Below are 12500 nucleotides of genomic sequence, written 5' to 3'. Positions count from 1 at the left end.
CCATTACTTTCACTGGCAGAGTGTCAAGAAAACGAAAAATCCCCTTTTTCGCAAATAAGTAATGCCTCTAAAAATACTCAGAGGCGAGTACTTATTTGACAAGAGCGCAAATCATTTGGAGTCATTTGCTAGCCAGTAACTGCAATGGCTGGAACATCCATGGAACCAACTTGGACTGAACTTCTGGATGACAGGGCTGAACATCTAATAAAGGAGTTAGTACCAACGAAGTTACTTCCCTACTTGAATTTACCACAGTGCGATAAAGAGGCAATCACCTGTGATGAACAAAACAATGGCCAAATGCAAGCTACGGGCACTTTATTAGAAAAGCTGAAAAAACGAAACGGAGCGAACAACCAGAAGATTTTTGATGGTTTTGTGAGAGCGCTTAGAAACGTTGGACACCAACAATCCGCTTTACTTCTGGACCCACACTTCAAAGGTAAATTTACAATGAAAAGTCTCGTCATACCATGGTGTAATGAGGCTTTATTAATTTCACAGTTCAAGCGTTACGAAACTAAACCTATAATGTTATAATCGTAGCTGGAGATAAAACCATTTTTTCGTCGATTTTGCTGGCAAAGAAATGTTGTTCATGTTACATGCAATTCGATGCAACAGAAATGAAGGGAGAATTTTTTTTTAGTTCCCCCGACCTCAGATGCAATTGAGGATGAAAACAACTTCCGCCTTGGGATTCTTGGCACAGCCGCGGGTAAGTACATCCCTCTCTCCTTAACGTTATTGAGAGATTCCTTTTCCGTCTCTGAACTGAGGGAAACTATTTCCCTGTATTTAAAAATGAAGCCGGTACAACACAACACGATGCATATCTGCTACGTTGAAAAGAAAACGAAAGTGATTTAATGACGTATTTCGAAAAATAGTGCTTTCATATCCAATATGAATACGCGGTGTAGTAGCGCGAACGAGCTATGAATTTTCTAGTTATTTGCGAGCTTGCGAGAATTGCTTTGAGCGATTTTCTACTTTGTGAGTCCAACGGTAAGTCAGTAAGGATAACGATGGGGATATTGACGATGATGATGTTGTGTTATATGAGTACAGAAATTGGCGTCCGAATCCGCTTCTTGAACGAGGAGTCAAAGAAATACTGCCTGAAGTTGGAGCAAGAAATCTGGAAAAAGTTCGGAGATATCCGATCAGAGAGTACCTTAAACCTACGCAATAAATTGCACCAGGTCAGTTGAGATATATTTTGATTTAGCACTATTTAACCTTGTATTACTAAAATTTGAAAAAAGACTGAGTAATGGTTGACTGAAAGGCCTTCCTTCATCACTGCTTCCCTTCGCCGGATTGGTGACCTTTGTGCACAGTTGTTTTGTCTTTTCCATTTCGATAAAACATCTTATGCGAACAGAAAAAGGTTGTGTTGGACCACGTCTTTATAAAAAACGAAGAGCGCCCAATAAGAAAACATGATGCCCTTCGATCCCATTGTCTGACAATGAAGGCCTCTCTGGTTCTCTCTTTGCCGGCTTTCGAATTCTAATGAATTCAGTGCTGCCTTTTAAAGGAACTACGAAAGAGAAATTTTTGCCAGGATAACTCTTGCGTTATGAAAACGCACACGTAAAATCATCTTTTTTTTAACATACTGTATAATTCCAGGACGCAGTCAAGGGAATAAATCAGAAGGTGAATACAACCAAATTCCTTATGCCACAAACGTGGTTGATTTAAGGCATCGGAGGAAGGTCGCTTTAGTTCGAGTAGATAGATATCTAAAATAGAAATAGGCTCTTTCCTATTATAACATTTGATTACATAGAATTTGTTCGAGTTTTAATTATAGGAATTGCCTGAAGGTGCAGCTTTTTCAGCGGTTTACAAAGAAACAAAAGATGAGTTACCCGCTTGTAAACTACGCGTGTCTCAGAAGACAGCCGCTGATAAAATATGGGAGGATTACGGAACCGGTAAGCTGAAGACGATGTTAAAGAAGAATTTACTGGAAGGATTGGGTTCCGAGGAAGCGTCCACATGCCACGTGATGATTAATATTAACATCATGAAAGAGGAATATGAATACGCATGTGATATCTTAGCTGGTAAGGATAATAAATACTAGAGACCTCTTGTAAAATCAAGATGAAAAACTTGCAAGATTTTGTTTGAAAACACTAATGCCCAGAACTGTGGCATAGTTAGATGATAGTGCCTAGAATTTAAGCGGCATTGCTCTACATACAAACTGACATTAAATGGCCGGGAAAAGCAATTGTTTCAAAACTTTTGCGAGAAATATCCTGGAATTCTGATTCATTCAAATGTAAACTGAAAACCTCAAATTCCTTGTATTGAAAAGAAAATTAAGAGAAGTGTTGGTATTTACCAATATCTAAGCTTCGTTTTTCTATGCTGTTAATACTGACATTCACTGATCTTTAATCTATCTCTTTTGACTTATGCAATTCTCTGTTTTCACATGACGTCACGGCCGCCATGTTGATGTCTCAAGTAAAGAAACGGCGGCCATGTTGGTGTCCCGACCCAATCCGGGAATCGAACTCTTTATGCAAAAATTTTCTTTTGTTTTCGTTTAAAAAACTTGCCTGTTCATCACGTGAGTGAAGTTACCCCTCACACTTCAGGCTACATATGGTTCAAGAAAATAAAAACAATGCAAAATCATTACTTTTTTCAGGATCCAAATTCCTTTGAAAAAATATGAAGCTAACCTCTTCCAGGAAATTTAAAGAAATTTTGACTAAAAAAAGGTTGAAGCAAATACTAATGTTTTTTCGTTTAAGACTGATTTTCCATAGTGAGAGTAGTGCTTCATCTGTGCCTTGTTTTTCTTTGTATGATTTCCTCCATTGTGTGTTTTCCGACATAATAATAAAGGTAAAGGTAAAGTCACTGCTTACGAGCCAGAAGACCCATCAGGCCGGCGCTTATCTCCGGTTTTCTTAGCATGAAGCGACTAGGAGTATTACTTATACTCCCCCCTGGATGGGATGCTAGTCCATCGCAGGGTTACCCCCAGCATTTCGCCGGTACCCATTTATACACCTGGGTGGAGAGAGGCACCGTGAGAGTAAAGTGTCTTGCCCAAGAACACAACACAATGTCAACGACCAGGGGCCCGTTTCTCGAAAGTCGCGAAAACTTTTCGGGCCCGAAAAGCCATTTGTGAAAGTGCCAGCCGCCTGATTTGGAAAGCCGATCTTTTAACATGTTTTCAAGGTAACAAAAAGAAAAGTGACTGTGAAGTTTGACGACTTAAATCCTCTCCGTTCTTGAGATACAAAGGGAATTGTGACACCCGAAAATGGCCCCTAGAGTTTCGGGACTTTCGAGAAACAGGCCCCAGGACCCAAACCCGGACCACTCGATCCGGAGTCGAGCACTCTAACCATGAGGCCACCGTTCCTAATAATATACATGAAAAACAAACTTCATTCTGATTGGCTTAAGGAAATGCAGTTTTCAGGTAACATGCAGAAAAGAGGTAATTCAGTGCAAAAAGAAATGAATACATTAAGCATTCTGATTGATCAATGAGCAAACAAAGTCAGAGATAGCCAATCAAATGAGAACCCCGGATGGCCCAATTTATGGCACAATTTTTGCATGATGGAGTGAGTAAAGGGGCTAAGTCACGCAATTTTAGGCAATTTCAGCACTGATCGAATGGTCATAGAATTAACTAAAGTATCAAATAACTGTTCAAAACTATAGAAGAACTCTAACAAAACACAGGGAAGCCAAGAAGGGACATGGATGGACAAAACTGGAGGGGGTTGAAATGGATTGAATTTGAGTAAATTTGAAAAACGTCGGTCCATATTTTTTCAAATTTATATCAGGCTATATCAAAATGTCATTTACAAAGCTGGAAAATCATTCTCAGTTGTTATGTGGCCGTGATTTTGCAAAAATGAAAGACTATATCTCTGCCAATTTGACGACTGGAGCTCATACTTAACAAAATTAAACAAAATTACCTAAAATAGCGTGACCTAGCCCCTTTAATGAACAATCTCGAACTTTTTCTTGTACATTTTTAATAAGTAATCACTTTTTTTTTCTCGCGCAATTTGGAATAAATAAGCCCTTGTAATTTTTTTTCAGGCAACAAATTGCTCTTGCCCAACGGGCTCGTGCAATTTTGTTCCTTTTTGAAAAAAATTACTCGAGCTTATTTGTTCCAAATCGAAATCATGTGATTATCTGACTGTACTTAGCGTTGTATTAATTTACTTTATGAAATTTGGCCTCATTAATTTTTAGAAATTAAGTATTTTGAACAAGAGCCGATACAACATAGATTTGATTATTTCGTAATGTACTGTATTTCGGCTGGCCAAAGGAGTCTTCAAAAATATTCAAAATATTTACTTTTTCAACTTGTAATTAGGCCGATCAGATCAAGCCAGTTGATTCAACGAACACCGGCAGCGTTATTGTCCAATTTTGCTTGCTTAATTTTTAACTCTCTCTTTCTTTTAAGAAGCCAATATCCTTTCTTTTTTTTTATTTCGTGGCATGTAAAATTCATTCTTGTAATCAAGTTCTTTTTGGGACCTTGTTCTTTTAGGTAAAGTCCAAACTGACTCACCTGAAGAAAGTCAAAGAATCAAGAAATGTCGGATTCCACCAGGTGCATCTTTCATTCTAAATACCCAACCAATAAAGCCTCGAGAAAGTCTACCATCATCATTATCATTGCTTTAGTTGCAAAAAGGCAACCGAACCTTGAACAATTTCTACTAATGTTAAAAGTCTTCAAGTTATGGCGGCAATTATTCGAGAATCGCTACACAAAAGTTACAAAAATAATTGCAACTTACATACGACGTTTCTCTTACAGTATTTCTTGAAAACAAAGCACAATTAAATCTCCGCTCTTACCAACTGGAGCTTGCCTTCCCTGCTAAAGATGGAAAGAACACGATTATTTGTGCACCAACCAACAGTGGCAAGACGTATGTGGCGATTGGAATAACCAAAACACATCTGGCCAAGATAAGAAATGGCAAAGCCAATGGGAATGGTGCTTCTGTATCGTCTCGTCCAAAGCCAGTGTTGTTTATTGTCAACAAAGTAAACTTGGTTTTGCAGCAAAGACAACGCTTTGATTACTACTTATCAGATAGGTGCTTGACTTAATTTTCCTTATCTTCATTTTGTACTCACTTCTAAATACTAATCGACGTCCTGTTGTCGTCAGTTTGTCAGTCACTTCACTTCGTTTGACGTTGTATGATCGCTGCATTAATATTAAAGGGAGTACAGTAATTGGATTGCGGGTTAGTGAATCGAACTTGTGTCATGTTGTGTGAACGCGAGGCGCTGGTACTGTTCATCTAACATCAAACTGTTATCTTCACATGAGAATCTGTTGGTGATGAAGTAAGCCTCTGGCACAATTATTATTGATTTCCTGGTTTTTGATTTTTCCACGAAGCCTTCATCTTACTTTTTTTTACTTTTACTGTCCACGAAACACGGCGGCCGTATTTCATGGACGAGTAAAAGGACACACACCGCTGCGTGTTGCCTAACTTTAAAATAATTCTCATTACATCTGACCCCGGGTTGAATATCATGTCTATTCTGTAATGACTACAAAATAAAAACTGAAAACTGAAAACTGAAACTGAAACTGAAATGAACGTTGTAACTTTCATTACAAAATACCTGCTTTATTTTTATGGTTCTACTAAATGATGCTGCATTTAATTCCATGTGGAATAAGTATTGGAAATAGTATGAACTTGCTTGTGCATTTCGTGATTTATGGGCACGAGTGGTATTTTGGAAGTTCTCCAAATTGCACGAGCCGTAGTGAGAAATTCATATGATTTTTTGTTTATTGTATACTCAACAAAATCACTCCATCGCTTTGCTTTTGTAGCAACTTCTGTATTGCACACTGTAACCTCTTTTGCACTATAGAACCTATTTATGCATTCGTCATTGACCAATCAGAAACGCGATATTTTGTTCAGTATATAAAAAGGAAACTGCAAAATTATTTATTTATTTTGAAAATATAATCATTTGATACGTAGTACCAGTTGACTTTTAGGGATCGCTTGCGGGTGAGGCTACGGGTAAATGGCGTGGGTGGGTGGGTCGTGGGTCGTGAGTCGTGGGTCGTGGTTCGTGGATCGTGGATCGTGGGTGGTGGGTCGTAGGCCGTGGGTGGTGGGTCGTAGGTCGTGGGTGGTGGATTAGGTTTGTTTGAAGATAAAAAAAGCTATATATTAGCTCCCTCAGTGCTCGGTCCAAATTTGCAATTGCCCGCTCGCGAATTATTTTCCCCGAAAACCTTTTATGAAACGTTGAACAAAGGAAAGCTGTCTCCCATTAACTATAAACATTTTTCCTTCTGATCCGGCAAACAATTTCTGTAAACATTAACGAAAGTGTTCGAAAGTATATGCTTAACATTGGCGTGCGCGTTTGCCCAGAATGAATGCATTAATTTAAAAATTACAACTGTATTAAACTCGCTTGTTTGTTCCGGAACTCACGCTAATTGAATAACGGAACTCACGTTACCCAACAAATTCGATATAACGATCTACTGCTTTTTGTCGGCATTTCAAGTAAAAGAAAAGAACAACTGATCAACTTTTGCGAAACACGAAAAAGCTGTGTCATGGCTGCAACCGAACTTTTGAGTCATTTCCTAGCAAACATCTCATGGGATAATTGTCTCCATGTTTGGTCATGATTTATTGATTTTATGAAAGCTAAGGATCAGCCGTCATGCATCCGCCTCGTAGCGACCGTGCGGTTGTTCGTTTGGTAGCGTGGGAATGCTCAAGTATGATTGGTTAAAAATAGCTGAAATGCACGTCTTTGCCAAAAGCCTTGCAGTAGTAGCCTTCGTCATGGAGGATACACCGGTGAGTTGGACATTCTTAAATCAGAATTTTTAACGTAATATCTACGCTAGAAAGAGATCACGGACAAAAACGCTGTTGCGAGAGGGCATTTGAAACAGCATAAAAGTATATATTCATGACGTGTATACATGGAGGATCTCGGACCCGCGACCCACGACCCACGACCCACGACCCACGACCCACCCACCCAAGCCGATTAGACACTCTCATCGATTGCAGGCCTCTAAAGCCCGCCGCACACTTGAGGAAAGAGCTGAGCAAACTGCCTCGCGAGGCGGTTTGCTCAGCCGTTTCCTCACGTGTGCGGGGAAATTGTGGTGAGAAATTCGCCTCGCGAGGCCGTGAGGATGAAATCAAACATGTTTGATATTTTTGGCCTCGCGAGACAAATTCCTCAATGTGTGCGGCCATCGTAAGAATCGAGCTGAGCTTGGTTTAATCAAGCAGCCAATAAAAATACACGGCATACTCACGTGACTCCAGCGGTTCAGGATGGTGTCGGAGGAAGAAATTCCGACGTCACTGAAGTCACGTGAGAATGCCATGTATTTTTATTGGATGCTTCATTGACCAAGCTCAACTCGATTCTCACGATGGCCGCACACAATGAGGAATTTGCCTCGCGAGGCGAAAAATATCAAACATGTTTGATTTTTTCCTCACGGCCTCGCGAGGCCAATTTCTTACCAAAAGTTCCCCGCACACGGTGAGAAAACGGCTGAGCAATCCGCCTCGCGAGGCAGTTTGCTCAGCTCTTTCCTCACCGTGTGCGGCGGGCTTAAGAAATCCATATTGAAAAGCCGGGTTGACTCATGATTGATGACCTCTGTTTTTTGAAGGAAACGATTCTGGTTTTGAGTTATTCGTACTTTTCGTGCTGGTTTCTGTGCGTACCCTCGTGCTCGCGGCTGCAGGAATTATATCTACACATAGTAACCGTTGATGAATCCTTTACTCTTAACTATCTTCTAATCCTTGAGGCAACAAAATGAAGCAAGAATCTGTTACTTTGGAAAATTTTTTTGTTTCTTTGACTGGGTTTGAGTTAGCTTATTGATTGTGATCCTCATTTGTTTAACTTTTCCGTGTGGTGTTTGTATCAACTCTGTCGACCCTGTTGCTGATTTGTGTCTGACAAATCAAGTTCTGTACCGATAATTCAGTCTAGTAAAGAAATCACTGTGATGAAAGATACTCACCTTAAATATTGCAAATCTTGTGCCTGGACAATTGTGCTCGAGGCTGCAAGAATTACCCGGCATCGCCTTACGAGCTTACAAAAAAATTAACAGGGACCACCGTGCTCGCCTAGGTTTCTTTAAATTGGTAACTTCTACATACATACAGGGGATACTATGCATGCGGGGCAATAATTAGTTGTACGGAACTTTAAAGCAGCTGGATGCTGGCCTGGCCAATTCCCTCTAGTGAGAAAAAGATATGCGCTGAAGGCTTCCTAACTAACGAATCGAGTGCACTGATTGAATTATGTACCAAATCTGTATAGATTATAATGCTCACCATTTTTTTGTAGCCACGATGTAACAGATATATCAGGAGCAAACGCCCAGGACAAAACATTGGACGAAGTCAGTCAAGAGAACGATGTGATTGTCTTAACAGCGCAAATCTTGGTGGATGCCCTGAAGTCTAAACGCGTAAAGATAACAGACTTTTCTTTACTAATATTTGATGAATGTCATCACACCAACAAAGAACATCCATATAACGAAATAATGCTTACCTACCTTGGTAAAAAGTTTCTACCTCAGACGAGTCCGTCCCAGGCCACGGGAAACGTAATTCTTCCCCAGATCATTGGACTCACAGCTTCCCTTGGAGTTGGAAAAGCTCGGAATTCGAAAGATGCCCAAGATCACATCCTTCAATTATGCGCAAACCTTGACTGCTCCGTAATTGCCACTGTAAAGAAACACATAAAGCTTCTAGAAGGTCAGTAATTATTAAACCATAATAAAGCCACGTTTTCACGTCATTCATCGGGCAGAATGACCTGATATTAATTATTCATAAAAATGGCACGCGCGTTATTCAAACTTAGTAGACCTTTAAATGACTTCAATTACAAAAAAAATGCACCAATCTGCCCAAACAAGCCAAAGACATTTGCTTTTTACCGGCCTTTACTGGTACAAAACATGTTAAGACTTGACTGGCTTTTGAAGATGAAGGATTCCGTTTTTGATTTTAACAACTTTACGATATGTCCATTTTACTTTGAAATTTCCCAAAGTGAGACATCTTCCCGTTTGGGAAAGGCTACAAATTAGTATTCAGGCACTTTTTATGCCTTCTGAGCAACTGGTAAATAAAAAGACCTAGCGGATAATGAAGGATACATGATTAATCCTGCTAGAATTTCATTCTACAGCTAATTCAATGAAGAGCTGGATGAAAATTTGAATTTGCTGGCCATTTTAAAAATGGCGCTCTTGACATTGCTTCACTGTCTCCCTTGCATAACAATGGCCTGTCAATCAAGACAATATAATTCTCTATTTTCGAATTCCCCATAATATACTTTGTTTGCCCCCCAAATTTTGCATAAACCATTATTTTCAAATGCTCTTGGGAATATGTAGTGGCCCCAAGAGCATTTGAAAACAATAGTTTATGCAACATTTGGGGGGCAAACAAAGTGTATTATGGGGAATTCGAAAATAGAGAATTATAATGCCAACCCAAGTCCTATTTAAAGAAAAGGGACAAGCCTCACGACTGATCAACATCCAGTATTATGAACAACAATGACGAAGAAACTAAGAAAGGGTCGGGAGCTCTTTTCAGACCTCATTGAATTTCTAAAGCATCTTAAGGTAAAATCGTAGAATCGGAAGATGATTTCTAAGGCATCTTAAAGTAAGTTCGTAGAATCGGAGAATGATTTCTAAAGCATCTTAAGGTAAAATCGTGGAATCAGAGAATGACTTCTAAAGCATCTTAATGTAAAATCGTAGAATTGCAAGATTCTAGAGAATTTAGAGAGAGACTGCTCATGGTATAAAGTAGCCAGGGGAAGGATCATTGTGAGTTGGGGCATAACTGTCATTTCTGAATATCATGCAAGACTTTTGCATTTACTGTTCTCCGAAGCAGAAACACACTGAAAGTTACATTCATTCTCTCGCGAACTACATAACAAACTACCGAGCTTAATTATGCTCAATTGTTAAACATTCATTGTTGCACGCGCGCTCGGGCATTTTGCTTGCGCTTGTTTTTTCGAGACATACACAGCACCACAAACACGCGTTTGCGCATAAGTTCAGGCCAACAATTTTAATCTCCCTTGTGTCTCTCCGTTAAATATTGTATCGACTTGTGCTCCACGCTTGACATTTTCTTGAATTTTTTTTTTTGGAAAAGAGCTAATTTCAGTCGGCCGTTTGCCCTTAAGAAGACGTGATCCTTTTTGTGTTTCGAAGAAACAAACGAATCTCGGAAATCATAAAACCGGCATTTTGCGACATTGGAAATAGATGGTTTTTACGTTACGTCATCGTCGCCATGTTGGTGGATGAAGACAAAAGATTTCTCATTAGCTTCTTTTGTTCATCCACCAGCAATTGTACATTGCAGCATTGTTATCTGTGTCTCTAGAGATTGGTTGCAAATCACCTATAGTCATTACAAATTCGAAAGTTTGTTTCTTGAGCTCAAAGGGTCATATGAGAAACAACAGCGAAAACAATAACTTGGAAGGTCTTTTGTTTCTTAGCTCCCCCCTGGCAAGTAATGAGCAAAGCAGTAATTCCCTGTGGGAGAAAGCGCGCGTGATCTTTAACCAACGAGAACAACTCTAGTCACTCTTGGTCGCTAATTTTAGTGATCTATAATTTTGACTGCACTGCAAGTATATGTTCCATTCTGCTCAACGGAGAAACGCCTAAACATAATTGCTTATGAAATTTGAGTTCTGTATTTTTCAAAACTTTACCACTTGAGAGGGAGCGGACTCAGTAAAACGGCAATAGAGAAAGAGTCATCAAAACTTTGTGCCCATTAAAGGTGGCTGGTGTCAATCACTAAATATGTCAGCATCACGGATTCTGTTTCACGGTCTCTGGGGCTTAGTTAAGTCTAACTGGCAATCTGGCTTCGGGACATTCTTGGATAAAATGCATTGATCTAAGGATTGGCATGTTCTTTATAAAATTTCTTGAAGAAGGAATGCTTATCTTTGTAACCGGAGACCTGGGCAACTCATATTTAAATTCATATTATTGGTGCGATAAATGTATACCATGTATAGCTATCATTTTCTGTCGTTTTTACAGAGACAACTGGAAATTGTAAGCGCGAGTGGCTGGAAGTGCTGGACGGAAAAAAAGATTACTTTGACGACATCATTGAAGCAGTCATGATCAAAATTGAGGGTATGATAGAGCAAGGACCTGGACGAAGCAGCCCTCCAACTATTTGCCGCAGCAGTCAACAGTACCAGCAATGGCTGAAGGCAAAGGAGCGTCAGACAGTGAGGAACAGAGATCAGTTCACCTTAGTACAACATTTGTTGGTTTATCACACAGCGTTGGCCATCAAAAAAAGCTGCCGAGTCAAAGACGCCTTAAACTACGTTCATACCTTCTTCAAAAAACAGAGCGAAGACAAGCTCACCGACATTGATCACACGTTGCGACAACTTTACTTCAAGGTACATCACGTTCATATTTAGATCAGCGCAATTAATTTAATTACAAGATCGAACACTTTAGCGGGAAAAACTACATTTTACAATGGCGAGTGAACCAGCGTTTGGAACAACTTGTTTCCTCAATCGCTTTAAAAAGGTCCCTTAGTTCTAAGTAACGAACGCGAAAAATAAAAATAAAAAACTTGAAAAGAAAGCAGGAAAACTGGGCTGTTTTACTTTATCTGTTGGAAGAAAACAATGCGATCCCGTGTTCAAGACCCGTTCTGACCTCTACTTGAGTTTGATCCAAACGGTCCTTTTCACCTTCTCGGATGCACTTGTATATACGTGTAGCAAGCTGACTTGTCTCCGGCCAGTTAAGATTCTTAACAGCTGTTGTTCTTATGTATGTATGTATGCATGTTTGTAATGCATAATATCTCTAAAATGCGATATGCAGTATTTAACTATTTTATGCTTTAGTTACATTTCTGGAATTTACAGGCCCAGAACGATTTTAATGAAGAGCAGAAAAAACATGGGGAAATAAAAAATCCCAAGCTAGAAGCCGTTGCTAACTCACTGAGGAAAAAGTACCATGCATGCGTGAAAGAGGGAGGCCAAAAAACAGCTAAAGGAATATTATTTACTAAAACCAGAGAAAACACAAAAGCGCTGAAAGCTTGGCTCGATGAAAATCCTGATCTGTCCTTCATAAAGGCAGAGCGACTTGTTGGTACAGGAAAAGGAGAAGGTCAGTTAAAAATACAAAGCATTTCCTCTAATTCATTGGGTTAAAGTGATCACAATTGTTTAACAGAAGCTTGGTGCCTGAAACTATTCGGCATTTAACACATTTAGGCAAGGATGAAATTTGGACGATACTGATGTTTAATCATCTGAAAGGCGTATCCCAAAAGCTAAACACGCCGCACTTCCAAAGAACCCAGTAT

The 12500-nt window shown here is 39.6% G+C and overlaps 1 protein-coding gene across 1 annotated transcript in view; it reads left to right on the top strand.

Moving 5' to 3' along the window:
* LOC138007059 (ATP-dependent RNA helicase DHX58-like) overlaps positions 1 to 12500 on the top strand; it is an 18422-nt gene that overhangs the window by 249 nt on the left and 5673 nt on the right. The window contains exons 1-9 of the mRNA XM_068853749.1: positions 1 to 445; positions 653 to 721; positions 1075 to 1208; positions 1826 to 2081; positions 4574 to 4636; positions 4847 to 5132; positions 8428 to 8846; positions 11192 to 11568; positions 12052 to 12301. The exon at positions 1 to 445 is cut by the window's left edge and continues 249 nt beyond it. Of these exons, the coding sequence (XP_068709850.1) occupies positions 145 to 445; positions 653 to 721; positions 1075 to 1208; positions 1826 to 2081; positions 4574 to 4636; positions 4847 to 5132; positions 8428 to 8846; positions 11192 to 11568; positions 12052 to 12301 (2155 nt within the window). The 5' untranslated portion in view covers positions 1 to 144. The remainder of the gene's footprint in view (positions 446 to 652; positions 722 to 1074; positions 1209 to 1825; positions 2082 to 4573; positions 4637 to 4846; positions 5133 to 8427; positions 8847 to 11191; positions 11569 to 12051; positions 12302 to 12500) is intronic.

This window comes from Montipora foliosa, chromosome 6 (genome assembly GCF_036669935.1).
Source record: "Montipora foliosa isolate CH-2021 chromosome 6, ASM3666993v2, whole genome shotgun sequence".
In the NCBI taxonomy this organism is placed as follows: Eukaryota; Metazoa; Cnidaria; class Anthozoa; order Scleractinia; family Acroporidae; genus Montipora; species Montipora foliosa.
This window is presented reverse-complemented; position numbering and strand designations above follow the sequence as displayed.